We start from the raw sequence: 15297 nt of genomic DNA, 5'->3' as shown, positions 1-15297 counted from the left end.
TCGAGCACAGATGGCTGGCAGCGTCCAAAAATAGCTTGTTCCTGCTGGGGGGCAGTGATGGAGGTCAGGCCGCCACAGAGAAATACAGAATTCCTGCTGCTGGGCTGCAGGGAGAGTCCCGGCTCCCTCTGTAATAAAGAAAATGCAGCCACCACTGCGGGTCAGTCGCTCATTTCGCTGCAAATGTGAAAAGAGGGGACGTATTTTAGTAGGCTTTGCTCCATGGGGTGATGTATTATTGGGGTGTCTGTACAGGCTTCGGTGAGGAATGTCACAAAATATAAACACAACACTTGCTCTCAAAGGTTTGCTGAGCTGGATGCTCAGTGAGAGGTGTCTGGAGAAAGAGCTGCAGCAGCTCAACTGTGAGGAATTTGTGTAGGAAATACACATCATGGGGTGGTTTTGAGTTGGTTTTGAGTTAAAATGTGATTAACAACCCCAGTCAGGGCATGGCAGATAAAGTGTCTTTGGAGGAGTAAAGCAAGTTCTGTATCTATTTGGATGACCTTGAGGTAGTCTGTGAGGATGAGATTGTCTCTTGGTTTCTTTGCTCAGGGTGCACATCTGATAAGAGGAATTTAGTCCCTCCGGGGCTCAGAGAAGGCTTTTTCATGTATGTATATATGTAATATGTATATATATGGGGCTGCATCTGCTTCAGCAGCAAACTCAAGAGGAGAACTGCATGTGAACATCCCTCGTCAATTTTTATACAGATACAAGGTAACAGTTTACTGGAGTTACCTTTACTCGGCCACATTGCACTGTAGCAAACTTTATCTGAGACTGTTTCATTAAAATATCCAAATGTCTCCTTTAAGTATCTGCTGTTATTAACATGTAGCCAAATAGTGTTCAGTGCCTTCAACAAGGCATCGCCTTGTCTTTCTCTCAAGTTGCCTGAAATGATTCTGCCCATTTTAGGTGCAGTGTTTGACCACAGGGAGGTGTTTTCAGACCTGTCTCTCAAAAAAAGAAATTTGTTTCTGTAAAGACATTTTTCTCCAAATTTCAAAAAGTTTATTTTCATGAATAATTAAAAAAAAATAAGGAAAAACTGAAAACAGACAAACATTAAGAAAACCAGACAAATTCAGAGGTAACACATGCTCCTTATGACACTCTGAGATTTCAGATACAACACAGGGATTCAGGCTCTGGTAACAGGAGTTCTCCCAGCTCACCGAGGCTGTATGTGGGATGAGCAATGAGGTACCTGGAATTGTTCAGACCCTCATCTACCAGCAGTAAACAACAATTCTATAAAGTCACAGTAGCTGTGGAAAAAAGGTTTTTTCTTGCAAGGAAATGGGGAGCACGATGCTATTTGCCGACATTGGACAGATATTTTGGAGTTCTTTGGGCAGTTCTGCTTCCCATCCCCTCTCCAGGGATCATTACTGTCTGCCAAAAAGGATAAAGAGATGCCATTGCCTTATGTGAAGCAGGAAAAATATTACTGTTATCAGGCCATTGTCCCAATTTTAGAGCCTCTACATGGAAATCAAGGAAGATGCAAACAGACCATCTCATGTTTTCCTTGGATAACCAGTCCAAAGAAAAGACTGGGTACAGAGGCAGCAAAAGCAAAGGGATCCCTCTCTCCAATGCAACCAACTGCACTTTTATGGTCAGCAGGGTCCCTTTTACCCCTTGACTATGGAAAGGGAAATGCAGGTGTGTGGGTGGGGCTGCACAGGCCAGCACAGGGACACTGGTGATGTCCTGCCCAGCTGCTGTTCCAGACTGCCAGGCAGCAGCATCCAGGCCAGGTCTGGGGCTCAGGGCTGATCTCAGGGCCTAATCTCCCCACTGCAGCAGTGCCAGGGCAGCCTGACTGCCTGACCAAATCTCTGCTCAGGGTCTCAGGCTGGTTTTGCAGCTCCTGCTGTGGCCGGCACTGCTCCAGCCAGGTTGCTGACTGCCTCCAAGCTGTCCCTGGGAAATCTGGCTTGTGTTTTTCTACATTACAGGGCAGCAGCAAAAGCAAGACTACGGTGTAGACATACCTTGTATCTCTCAGACCCCAAGCGCAACTTTATTTAGACAGACAAAAAAAAAAAAAAAAAAAAAAAAAAAGAAAAAAGAAAATAGGTTTAAAATAAAAACCAAATTTTTCCCGGTGATTTTGGAGAGAGCTGCCTCGAGGGTCCGTGTTTCTCACATGCACTCAGCTAGGATACCTTCATCTTGCCTTTCTCGGGAGCTGCTTCATGGATGAGTGGCTGCTCATCCCCGTTCACCGACAGCATCCTCTTCTCGGGCGGCAGCTCCTCGGGCTGGCGGGCGATGAGCAGGCGGCAGGTGAGCAGGATCCCAAACACCAGGGCGTGGGCGTAGCGCTTGAGGGGGTCCCCCACGAGCTGGTGGAAGAAGAGCACAGCCAGCACGAGGAGGAGCAGGAGAAAGTTGGCCACGTCTTTGGAGCGACCAGGCACCAGTGTCATGACAATGCCACACGCCACTTCCAGGGCGCCGATGGTCTTGCGGAGGAGGATGGAGCTGACTCCCATCTTCTTCAGCATGGGCAGGGCCCGCACGTAGCTTTTGTAGGCTCGTTTCTGAAATCAAGCAGTCATAGGGTACAACACCAGCATGTGAGAAAGTGAAGGCCAAGGTGACTTCCATTGAAAGAGATCGATGTGTAATATGACCCAGTGATGGCTTCAAACATCACAGACCCCTCTGGTGCAATACTCAATCTATAAAGCTTCTGTTGGGGGGATATTAAACTATCAGCCTGCAATTCCCCCTTTATAAGCTGTTGTCTCCTTGCTGGAAAACAGTCCCACAACACAGCACCCCTCTTTGGAACTATGACCAGCCCAGATGAAATCTGAAGTTATGACTCCTAGAATTAACAGTGCAGAACCACGTTGTTAAAAAAAAAGGAACCTCTAAGAGTAGCTTGTCCTATAAAATTCAATAACACACCCAGCAAAGCCAAGGCACACCAAGTGCATAAAAAAGTCTCTTTTTACCTCAAAGCAACTTACCACATCCCAGTGTTTATGAGCAATGCAATCTTCATGTGGGACTACACATCAAAACTGAGATTCACCGGCCCTATCCTGTGCTTTATGATCCTTTCTTTCCTCAGGTGAAAGCAAGCTGACATTTGACATTGTTTGCTCCCTGCTTTATGCTGGATTTAGAAGCAGTGTAAGTTGCAAGACTCAGCTTGCTTACACAGGTGCCTCACTTTTTTTGGAAAAAGACAACCTTACACAGGTTCAGATTCTTACATTTGAACATTAGGTGCTTGTGGGCTCATTGTTTTGTTTAGGGTTTTTTTAAATTATTTTGTTGTTTGTTTTGCAATCAAGTATTTCCTTTTTCTATATATATTTTAATAAAGCTCCGAATTATTCAAGACACAGAAATTATTTCCACTTGCACTTGGGTATACTATCCCTGCAGGTATTCTTGGTGTTGTGTTCTCTGCTTTCTAATCAGGGAGAGGGAAATGGAAACCAAATCTCAGGTGCAGGGTTGCTCAGCTCTCACAGGCACTGATAAATTGTGCATTTACTTTCCTATGATTTTGGAAACCTGCATTACGGGCGCACAGAACTTCCTCACTTCTCTGTAGATTTTGATGCTTCCTTCTGGGAGGATCTGACACTTCATGTGTGGTTAAAAAATATACAGCGTTGTCAGTTTTGCTACAAAATAATCTAAGATTAAGTATGCATTGGAAGGATGAATTTTAAACCATCAATGACTAAAACCTCAGAGCAGAGTATTTTTAAACAGTTGTAAAAAAATACAGCTTTTTAAAGAAATGTACCATAAGCATGTCCCAGAGTATTTTAATAGACAAACTACTGTGTTCTTTGCTGAATGAAAAACTGCAAGTTTGGTGCTGTAGGTAGGTAACAGAGGTTCTCTATTTGCTGGGGTCAAAGAGCCATCCCTATGGATTAGCAAGGTCAGGTTTTCACTGTCTCCATGGCATGACAGACCACCAGGGTATGCAGCACAGCAAAGGCAGGAGAGCCTAACGAGCCATGAATATGTGACAATATGGACAATATGGGCTATGAAGAATAATGGTGCTGTTGAATATCTGCTTTCTCCTTATAAACCCAGGGATCTTTCCTACCTGCAGGCCTGACTCTTGGTAAAGCAGAAAAGGACAGAGAAGCAGAACATTTTACAGAGCAAGCATTTTACAATGCTTTTGAAGTCTGTGCTTTTTTTTTTTTCCTGTTGCAGAAGCTTAAGGGCTCTGTTTTCTGTGTGTTTTATCTCAGTCTCTTGCTCATGAGTTACTTCTTGGGGATTCTCCTCTGCGAGATCCCAGTGCTGGGCTGCAGACAAGGCACTGCGATTCAGATGTTATTTGAGAGCTAAGGAAAAGCAGCAGCTGGGCAGGTGGAGCAAAGGGAGAGAACAGAATGTGCTGGAAACTTCCAGCACTATTTTTATAGGGACACAAAAATTATACCAATGCTTTTCAACTACTGCAATAAATAATGGGGGAAGGGGGGGGGGAGGAGAATAAATAAATGTAGACAAGGAAGCAAGATGTGGCAGACAGTCCCACACCTGCCTGCAGCTCTCAGCTGGCAAAGCTCTGCAGCAGGGCTGGGCCTGAGCAGAGAGGAGCATCAACCAGCTCACCAGGTGAGAAATGCACACAGTGACTTCTCCATCCTCTCCTCACACCTTTCCTCTTAGGCAAGAGGAGGAGAGGATTGTTTCCCTGGCTAAAAAGAATAATGAGATGACTATTAATAATATCTCCCTCTGCCAGCTAAGAATCTCAAAGCATTTCACAATCGTGAATTAATCCCAGCACAAGTCTCGTGAGGTAGAGACAGTCAGTGTCTTTAAATCCTTGCTTTAAAGCACAGAATCATGAGGATGGACAGCTGGCTGCCAAAGCAGGCATCTGCTTTTCCTACCCCCACCCAGGGGGTAGGTTTTCTCCCAGGGATCAGCTGTCCCTGCCTGCTGCATGCCTGGCACTCCTACAGACGTTTCTTTTAGGGACCCTTGTGCCCCCACCTTTTGCAGGCATCAGTGTGCTGTGCTACCCCGTCCTCCTTGCCTCCCCTCCCCATCCTTATCCACAGAGGTTTCTCCAGGGACAGGGCCGCCAGGATATCCTGGGCACTGCGTATTATTGGCTTCTCTCCATGTCTATCAAATGAGGAGACAGAAAAGCTTCTCCCCTCTCCTGCCCATCGCCCCGGGGCTCCAGGGCAGGCTCCCTCTCTGTGCCCCACTGCTCCCGCTGCAGGGTGGAAGGGAGAGAGCCCTGATGCCCCCCCACTCCGTGCTGCCGCTGCCCGACTCACCATCTCGTTGTAGGCATCTCTGCTGAGCCGGGGGGTCAGTTTGATGGTCCCCATAAAGACGAAGAAGAGCCCCAGGGCCACCGAGAGGGCGACGATGGTGATAGTCCTGGGAGATGCCATAGAGCTGCAGGGATCCGGTCCTAGCGAGGCCTTCTGGCTCTGGCTGCCAGCCCGGGTGGGAGGGAGTCCGTCACCATTGAAGGCTGTAGGGATAAAGCTGCAGAGGCAGGAGGATGACAGCGGGAGGGAATTCAGCCTCCTCCACTCGGCAACCCCTGGGTCCTAATGCCCTGCAGCCGGAGCCAGGCAGCTCCAGCACCTGGAGCGCTCCTGCCAGCAAGTCATCCTCTGTTTCCTTGCATGTTCCATAAATCGCCCCCAGAAAGCCGAAACTGAGCCAGTTCTAGGGATGTGGGACTGCAGCCAAAGGCAGAGCAAGTTGCTCACTAGTGGGAAAACAAAGACATGTTAGGAGAGGGCACGGGAATGATGTGCTGTGGAGGAAAAGCGGCCAGGGGTCTCTGGTACATAGACAGCTCTCAGTTCCAGGTATCCAGATGCTCATACACAGCAAACAACATATTGCTTCATGTATTTGCACCAGGAAAGCAGAAGAGATGCCTTGTCCCTGTGGTTCTACTGGAACCAGATGCCCAAAAGGGAAGGAAGGTGAGGCCACTTGTGTCACCCACCTCCACTGCAGGTAAAACCTGTCCTGTATATGTTCAGCTCTCCAGAGGCTAGTGTAAAGGTTTTCTGATCCTCTGTTACTTTCTGATTTAAAATCATTCTCTCTCTCCTGCAATTTGCAACAAATTTCCTTTTGATCAAACCATAGCCAGGCTAGGCAGAAATCTATTCAGATCTTGCAGCAAGAAACCAAGGTATAATTACACAAAACAGAACTGCTGGAATACTGCATCCTTTGGTATAAAACGAAAGCAAGAGGCTGTAATAGTGTGCAAGAATCTTACACTCATGGGACACTGGTGCAATAAGTCTCAAGTCCTAAATGCATCTGTTTTAAGCCCCCATGGCTTGAAAACGGCTGGTTGCTACTATTCCAAGCTCAGTTTTCATTAGGACTGGAATTAAAGTCTGAAAAATACAGGCAGCTCTCCCTGTTTCCTTAGGAGTTTATCAGGCTTGATTCAAAACTTCATGGAATTTATAAAATGCAAGGGAACTGCTCACTCACACCTCCCTCCCCATTACAGCAGCTACATCTCTGGAAGAGCTGGAGAGAACTTCACATAACACTGTGCTTCACAGTGAGCAGGACAGGACAGGTACAAAACACAAGAAATCCTTTTAATTAGCTATTGCAGAACATCCTGAGGAGAAAAAATGTTGCTGCTGACATTTTCATAGGGCACTTCATATTTAGGTATGTGTTAGTGGAGAGGAGGAGGCAGTTGTGAAAGGAGAGACATTGAAATCTGTTCTCTTTTCATTTTATTTTACAAAAAAATCTCATTGCCTCCAACTTATCCACGTGACTGACAGTGATTCAATATCGGGTTTGGAAGCTTATACAGGAATATTTCCCTGACCCCCAGAAGTCAACATATTCCTGTTGAAGCATGAGGATTTCTAGTTCCTACAGTTTCTTCATAGCCAGTTCAATATCAACTTGAAAAAGCCCTGGAATATCCTTGAAGCAGGCATAGAACTAATGGCATGGCAGTATTAGAAAATGCAGTAGATTTTAATGCATGTATTCACATGTTGATGGTGGAAACCCACAATACCAGGTGTTATGGAACCTTTCCTCTCTGACCCTTCAGATACCACTCCTGGGGTCACACTCGCATCAGCCCAGAATGTCACTGCTGGGACCAAAGCCCCTTTGCATCAGTGGTTCCAGTGAACCCACAGATGCCTTGTTTAACTCCCTACACACTCCACTGACAGAGTCAGACAAGCTTCCTTCACTGGATCGACCCCAGTTTCCCATAGCAGAGCTTCCAGACATCTGGATCCTTTAAGTATTTTAACTGTGGCACAGCAACATAACAACAGCTGGAGCTGGTGCCTCCAGGGAGGGGCCCCAATAAAGGAATCCCTGGGCTTTCATACCCTTACACCCTAAATATCCTGGCCCTTCCACAACAGTTCTGACCAATGGAAAATTAGGGTCTGGGGTCTTCTCATTGTTCATTGAGTTCTGCAGAGTGTCTGGGTGAGGAGCCACCCACCCCATGGTCTTTGTGCTCCTTGCCTGGGGCTCCAGCAAGTTTCCACCACCCAGGGCACAATTTGCAGCTTGAACACCAAGTTGGGCATATTCCTTAACACAGGGAGAGTGCATTTTTCAGGCTGCTTTAACCAGCAGCCCAAGAACAGGTTTGCAGGGGAAAGAAGGGTGGTGAAATGCTACAGAGAACCTTTTCACCTCAGAAATCCAAGAGGTTCCTTAAAGAAGAGTGTTGCTAGGCAACCTGAAGTAAGAGAAAAAGCAAAATTATTTATTTTTATACAACCCATCCAGAAAATAAGTTAAAATCCTAACTCCATTGACTCGGATCTCCAGCACAGTAGGAGGTTGCTTCCCAAGCTCTCACAGCTGGCATACCTGCCTCCCTGTCAGCGGGTGAACAGCAGCACCAGCTCACAATGAACAGTATGAGGAAACAGGTCAAAAGGAATTGCCAACACGGGGGCAAACGGCTCTCCTGTCAGCTTCTTCCGTGGGTCAGGTGGGCAGCACAGCCTGTGGAAAGCAAAGAGCAACCTTCAGACCAGTAGCAGAACCACTCCCACCATTGCTGGCAGCACAATAGCACAGAAGAACCACGGAGGAGGTGTTGTTTGTTTGGCTAATGTCCCTCAGAGTCGCAGCTGACACTGGCTGAGGTGTGGGACCACCAATACTGAATCCCAAACCAGCTCTGAAGACCTCAGGGACAAGCTGAACAGTCAGTGGCAAGTTTAAAGCTCCCTTTCTCACAAGCCATCCCAGCTGAAAGACACTTAATACCCTTAGGAAGCAATTTTCAGTTTTGCACTACCTTCATGGTCACCTGCAGACAGATTTATCACCTGCAAACAGGCCTACCCCAGATAAAGCTCCATGATTAACCCTAAGCAAGTGACTAATCCCCTTGGCTTCACTTTGTTGGCTAGGGGTCAACCTTCCTGCAGTGACCCCTGTGGATTCTGTATCCCACATCCAGACATGCTCTTTTGTTGGGGAAGGTTGCACAATGCCATTATAACATGTTTGCATTGTTTTCTACTCCTCACTGATGCAATAATGCATCCTGCTGTATGTAAAACCCAAACAACACCCCCTACCTTAAACCAGTGAGTGCAGCTTGCAGGGAAACCCAAAGTAACACAGAGGCATAAACCCCTCCTGCCCACGCACTTAGTCCTGCATCTCACCTGCAGAACTCACCCAGCAAAATTTAATCACAACAAAAACCTTCCCAAGCCTTGTCTGGACATAATAGAGTCTGTCACTAAGGTCAGTGGAGAGGAGGAGAGTGCTTACTCAAGGAAGTTCCTCATGGCTTCACCCTCTGGCTTGCAGGAGATGTAGAGCAGCCTGCGGATGGTCCTGCAATTCCGGATGGCCCTCACGACCCTGTAATCTGCAAAAACACACCCTGCTTTGCCAGTGACCCAGGAGGAATGACTGCACACAGAGCCTCACAGAACTGCCCTGAACTGTCAAAAATTCAGGGGAAAAAGAGACACATATTTTGCCATGTTCTGTCTCAGACCCATGCTGCTGACAGCTTAGCACATCAAGCAGGGTAGAGCAGCGGGAGAAATCCCTCTGCTTCCCAGAGGGATGAAGGATGAGAGAAAAATCGTTACTAAATTAAGATGAAAATAAAAAAATAAATAGCATATTCTCTCACGTAGCCCAGCCCGAGATGGGTTCACCACAGCAACAAGCGGCCGGGCATCCTCCCATGATGCCAGGAGTTGTGGTAACACGGCCTCTGCCTTCCCACTGTGAAACTCACAGTTTGAGATCCCTGTGAAGCAAAAAGAACAGAGTCCCACCAAGTGTTAGGTATAACATGAACCACCCTTTGCTGTGTTAAGGTCCCCCTGCTCACTTACTACTTCCAATTTTTCAGCAGTTAGTTTGAAACTTTCTGCCACGGCGAGTTTGAACTCACCGTTGAACGCTGCATTCCACTTAGCATCCTCTATTGCCTTCTCCACCACCTCGACACCGATCACCTTGGACACCTGGTGAGCCAGAGAGAGACCAATTGTGCCTGGAAACACGGGACACAAAAATACTCTGTGCATTCATGCTGAAGAAACAGGCCTTTACATAGCAAGGATCAGTTCTGGCACCAGCAAAGCACCAGCACTGGGAGCTGGGCTCACACGGCCACTACCCACCTGTTCCACAGCAGATGTCGAGGAGGACAGTGTCCCCAGTAGTCTGACAGAGCTTCCCAACTGCCTGGTACAGAACTTCTGCTCCAGCCGTGTTCACTTGGAAAAAGGCATCTGGAGAGATGCGAAACTTCAGGCCGAGCAGTTCTTCAAAGATGTGAGGTTCCCCGTGGAGCAGCTGGTAGGGAGACTGCTCGTGGGAGCAGCGTGTCATGGTGCTGGCAGACCACACAAAAACCAGCTCTTAAAAAGCAGCAGAGAGCTGGTTGCCACTCCCGGGGTGCTCATGGGCAGGGGAGGATGGTTTTCTCCCCAGGCAACCTCTATTTTGTGGGAGAAGATCAAGAATTTTGATTCTTTCTAAGGGATCTGTGACTTGCACAGACTAGATTTCATTAAAAGGATCAAAATGACCCAGCAGAAGGCAGCAGTCCTTGGTCTATTCCCCAGTTTTGCTTCTAATACGATTTACTGTCTTGGAAAAGTCACTGTAGGCTTTTTCTTCAGTTTGCCAGGCTCATAACTCCCATGAGGTAGAGCCACAGTGTATTCAAGTATTACAGGTTTGGAAAAAAAAAGATGGGGCCGTTTTAAAGCCATATCTTTATGTGGGATCCAAACATCTGTCATTCTCTTCAAGCACTCCTTGAACTGATAGAATTTGAATTTGATCAGAGAAGGGGGATAAAAAGGAGGTGGCTTTGTTTCCACTCATTCCCTGTGCCAAGACATATACCTCTCTTGGAAATAAAGTGAAGTCAAGGCACAGACTGCTCCAGGTCCACACGAGAAGAACTCCTTGAGCAGTGCTTTCTGAGTAGCCAGTGCCTCCTGTTAAGAGCAAGAAAGGAAAACCTGCTGTTTGAGTAACCTGATTAGACACCTTTTCCCAGGGATACACCCAGCAGGCTCACGTGAGATATCTGATGTGGCTCTTGCCAATGGCTCTGTCCTGCCACATACTCACCTGGCCCAGCTCCTGGGGGTGGAAAGTGATGATGGCCATGGTGTGGCCACGGCTGGTGGTACGAACCACGAGCTCCCTCCAGTGTCCACCTTCATGGAAGAGGATGCAGGAGTCCAGGGGGGAACGAGAAATGAACTCTTCATAGCACTGAGGGGAGGGGAAATGGCACTTGTAGTAACAGGAAGACAACTGCCCTGGTCTTAACCCCCAAGACAGGCAGCCCTTCCACCAGCATGATCTGGTTTCTCTGTTTTCAATACACTGTGTGAAAGCTCTTTCCAGACTCTTGAAAGACATTTTAACAATTTCAATTTGCAATTCTTACGTGTTTTAATAGATTGGCAGGAATTCGTTGTCATTTGATTTATTTCATTCTTTGGAACAGTTTAGAGGCTGCAACATCAAGATGCAAGTTTTAAAAAAGTACTTCTCCATCAACCAGAGTCAGGCATAAAACTTTTCAGACCATGAATATGAACTTGAAAACACGGAGTAACTAAAATTACAATGTTCTCCCAAACAAGAGTTATTGCAGTCCCTCTATTCCACAGTCTAGGGACAGACATGACTTATTTATTTACCTGGGCTACTTCGTTGTGTTTTGAAGGCATGTTCTTCATGTGGTTGGCTTTCACACAGACAATATTTCTTGCTGGAGAGAGATGGAGAGGTATTTAATTGTTCTGTTTCAGGGTACAGTAAACCAACGTACCATCTAAACATGATAAACTTTCCCCTGAATTCTCCCATTGTACAAATTTAAAAAAAGAAGAAAACAGAAAAAATTGGTATCCAAGTGCCCCTTGCAAGGAGCACACTGCTCACATCTTCACTGCACAACACCAAACTGCCTCATGCACTCCAAATGCTTCAACATTGCTCCGCTGCCTATGGAAGTGCACTCCCCTCCATGTTCTTCCTGCTCAGCACGGGCTCCTGGAGCACGCCAAAAACATGAGAACAGCATAATTAAGAATAACAAAGCTAAATCCTGAAGGGGCTGATACCCCATCCGTCGGCCTTCCTGCTGTATTTTGCAAATTAGGAGCTGGTATTTCTTAAGAAGCGAATGAACTGAGGTGTTAAAATTGCTGCCCTGCTTTGGTGGTTGGCATCCCCCAGGATTCAGGCTTCTAAATTGAGAGGAGGCTGTCAAGCAGAGCCTTGCCCCAGCCCAGCTCACGCCAGCAGTTTTCTACTGAGTGTCTTGTCCTGCACTGACCTTTGCCAGTTCCTACATACAACCCCACAGTTTTGGGGTTCCCATCTGGTCCTCGGTTCACAGAGAAAGTAGATTTGTTTCGGTAGCCATTAATGATGGGCTGAGGGAGAAAAGAAGGAAAAATAAAGCCTTAGATTAAAAGTAAGAGAGGAAAGCCAAAACCCTGCCTGGTTGTTCTGTTGGCAACATGGGAAGATACATGTGAATGTGCAAAACACAGAAATGGAGCTTGTGCACGAGAACCCCAGTACTTCCCCTGGGGAGGAAGAAATGGCTCTCTATGACAGAAAGGTGACAGGTTTATCAGGGAAGCCTTGGACACAAAAAAAAGGGTTCCTAAGCACTGGGCTTATTTCACTCTCAGGCAGTCACAGGCTGCAAAGCAGAAGCTAGCAAGGACTGCCACAGACACACTCTTTGCAAGCAAATAATGCCCACCATGAGACTCTTCAGTTGTTGAGTGAGAGGCTGTGAGTGGCTCAGAGGGGAGAGCACTCCCACAGGATACTCACTGAAGGGACTACAGGCTGGAGAGGACAGCAGAGCCCACCAGGTTTCTGTGCATCTATGCCCAGCTCTTCAAGACGAGATGCCAGTGTCTGCAAAATCTTCCTCTGGGTTTCATACTTCACCTGCAGAGGATTTCTAAGCCAGAAACACTCTCACAGGCCACATGACAGTGGGCAGCTCTTCGTCACCCACCCCTGGAAAGTCCGACAGGAGGAAATACTGCAAGTGAAAATATAGCCCCAGAGGAACTCTGCCCTTTTCATCACCAAAGCTGCTTGGGGCAACAGGAAGAGGGAAAAATCCCGTGTCCATGGTCCCCAAGAGCTGGCCTTGGAGCACTTGGTCCAACCTGAACCCCAGTGAACTGGCTGTCCCACAGAGGACAGGATCACTGTGCAAGTGCCCATCCTCTGTACCATAAGGAACCTCCCAGTTCTATCCTTCACCATAACAAGGACTAAAGCAGCAGTAAATGGGGTCTGAAGAGTTTACAGCATTAAGATGATGAGGGCTATGGTTTAAGGGGATAGGAGGGAGAGTTGGGGCAACACAGTAAAGAAAAATATATGGAAGAACATCTTACCTGCAGCTGCTCTTCGTAGGGAAGTCTCCACAGTGGAGTCACTGCATTTGCTAACCTGGAAAGCACAACATCATGGCAGATGCTCCCCCCTGATACCTTTGGTATAACATCCCTGACAGCTACTTCATAGGCAGGACTGTTTTGGTGACAGAGCTGGCTGTGAACACCCAAACTCCCAGTGAACCAGAGAGAAATGCACAGTTTGTGTGGAGCAGGCAGGGAATTGCAAGCTGACAACCCCTTGCTGACCCACACAGCAGTTGTTTAGAGAAAAACCTCAGAACTTGCCACTACTTTTATCTGAGGCAGAGCAAATAAGAACGAAACACATAAAAGCTGATTTAAAAAAAAAAGGCAGAGTAAGGGGTGAGGTGGACATGGTTCAAACAATCATAACTATCCATCAACTACTGACTCACTGAGCCCATGAAGAACGTCACCCCACAGCCGGATAAGTTGCTGGTATTGGTTGCTGGGATTTTTGGAGCTGCTTCCAAAAGCACCTAGTGCCAACTACTTTCAGACAGAGAACTGCAAATCAAACGGACTGTCACTTTTTGCTTGCCACTGTGGCAACCCGTCTGCTCCTTTCCTCTTAAACCTTTCCATTTGTCTTTTCCATTATTCCTATCCCCAGGCCAAGCTCGCGGGAAAAAACAGCTGACCCTTGGCCCTTCTTTTCCTTCTGGGAAGAGCTGCACCAGGGTAAAACCCCAAACCCAAACCCAAAACGCTCTCACTTGCCGCTTCGGAAGAGCGTTCGGTCATTTTGGGAAAGCCGTACCTCTCCTCCCAGGACGGATCTGGCAGGCTGCAGCCCTCCCTGGCCTTTTTCTTCCCTTTCCCCTCTGTCGTTGCCCCCAGGCTGCGGTCCGGGCCGAGCAGGGCGAGCGGCGGCGGGCGGAGGTGCCAGCGCGGGGGTCTCAACAGGCAGCACAGAGCCATGGTGGGGGGCGAGGGGCCTCACCCGTGTGCTGGTGGGACACGGGTGGGACAGTGCTCGTGTCACAGCAACCACGTGGCTGCGCTGAGCTCGCTCGGGACACGCTGGAAGCGGAGTGCCCCCCGCCACCGAGCCTGTCCGGTGGGACGCTCGGGGCTGGGGAGGCAGCGGGAGGGATGTCTGGCAGAACGTGTCACCTCAGATGGCGGGGTGGGTGCAGGTGGGTACGTGTGCTCACACGTGTAGGGACGTCAGGACAGCGGGAACAGCCCCTCTCCCAGGCCGTGCCTCCGGCACGTGGTCGTGGAAAAGCAGGAAGCAGGCAAGCACACGTGATCTCACATGCCCGCTTAACCCTCTCGGGCACCAAATATTTTCGGCGCTGCTGGGGTTTCCCGAGTCAGGTGTGGTTTATCTATTCAGGGACCCCAAGAGCTCTCTTATCCCTTTGACCTCACCTAATATTCCTGCACCCACACATCCTTCGGCCAGGAGGCTCACCCACCCACCTGGTACCATTTGGGTCAACCTTTCTTGTTTGAACCTGGCTGCTGCGGCCCCAGCTGGGGGCTTCAGAGCCCGTCGCCATCCCGGTCCCCATCCCGACCCCGGTCCCAGGCCCCATTCCCGTCTCGCTCCCGATTCCGCGGTGGTGGTGGCGGGGCAGGAGGGCGGGTCCGCCCAACCGCCAGGGGGCGCAATCGCCGCTCAGCCCCGCTGCGCACCCGGGGCGGGGTCCGCCAGCCATAACCACGCCCTGAATAGGCGTGGTCCGTCTTAACCACGCCTATTAAGGGCGGGGACAGCAGCGTTGAGCGCTGTGTGCAGTGGCCGCGCCCCCTCCCCGCCTCCTCCAGGCCCCGCCCCTCTGTTACGCGAGAGCGGCGCGGGCGCTGATTGGGCGGCGGCGCGGGGCGGGGCGGTGCGTCAGTTCCGCGGCGGAGCGGGCGATGCTGGCGGCGGGCGGCGGCTCCGGCCCCGCCGGGCCGGGCGGCTCCGGGCCGGGGCTCGGCGGCGACGGCGACTTCCTATCGCGGTACCGGCTGGTGTCGGCCAAGCTGCGGCGGCGGTTCCTGCGCAAGCCCAACGTGGCGGAGGCGGCGGAGCAGTTCGCGGCGCTGGCGCGGGAGCTGCGCGCCCAGGAGAGCCTGCCCTACGCCGCCTGGTGCCAGCTGGCCGTGGCGCGCTGCGCGCAGAGCCTGTTCCACGGCCCCGCCGAGGCGGCCGCGCTGGCCGAGGCCGCGCGGCTCTTCCTGCGGCAGGAGCGGGACCTGCGGCAGCGCCTGGGGCTGCGCGGCGGCTTCGGCGAGCACGTGTCGGCGGCGCAGAGCTGCGGGGCCTTCGCCGCCCGCCTGCACCTGGAGCGCGGGCAGCCCGCGCTGGCGGCCGGGCCGTGCC

General features: G+C 49.6%; 3 protein-coding genes across 3 annotated transcripts in view; 1 reads left to right on the top strand and 2 right to left on the bottom strand.

The window, feature by feature from the left end:
* Positions 1-2009: 2009 nt before the first annotated feature.
* Positions 2010-7203, bottom strand: TMEM35A (transmembrane protein 35A). Its single transcript, XM_027663227.1, has 2 exons — positions 5310-7203; positions 2010-2564 (listed from the first exon to the last, which is right to left on the bottom strand). The coding sequence occupies exons 1-2, from the start codon at positions 5427-5429 to the stop codon at positions 2178-2180; spliced, it is 507 nt and encodes a 168-aa protein (XP_027519028.1). The 5' UTR covers positions 5430-7203; the 3' UTR covers positions 2010-2177.
* Positions 7204-7756: 553 nt separating this feature from the next.
* TRMT2B (tRNA methyltransferase 2 homolog B) lies at positions 7757-14497 on the bottom strand. The gene is made up of 12 exons (XM_027663226.1): positions 13741-14497; positions 12957-13011; positions 12376-12495; positions 11864-11963; positions 11223-11293; positions 10642-10788; positions 10411-10505; positions 9678-9892; positions 9446-9547; positions 9179-9298; positions 8806-8905; positions 7757-8022 (listed from the first exon to the last, which is right to left on the bottom strand). The coding sequence occupies exons 1-12, from the start codon at positions 13899-13901 to the stop codon at positions 7896-7898; spliced, it is 1413 nt and encodes a 470-aa protein (XP_027519027.1). The 5' UTR covers positions 13902-14497; the 3' UTR covers positions 7757-7895.
* Positions 14498-14849: 352 nt separating this feature from the next.
* The window catches only part of LOC113956499 (factor VIII intron 22 protein-like), a 1683-nt gene continuing 1235 nt past the window's right edge, over positions 14850-15297 (top strand). The window contains exon 1 of the mRNA XM_027663157.1: positions 14850-15296. Within this exon, the coding sequence (XP_027518958.1) occupies positions 14850-15296 (447 nt within the window). The remainder of the gene's footprint in view (position 15297) is intronic.

The sequence above is a fragment of the Corapipo altera genome, unplaced genomic scaffold (genome assembly GCF_003945725.1).
Source record: "Corapipo altera isolate COAL_440 unplaced genomic scaffold, ASM394572v1 107b, whole genome shotgun sequence".
NCBI lineage: Eukaryota > Metazoa > Chordata > Aves > Passeriformes > Pipridae > Corapipo > Corapipo altera.
The sequence above is the reverse complement of the archived record's forward strand: the minus strand, read 5'-3'. Positions and strand labels throughout refer to the sequence as shown.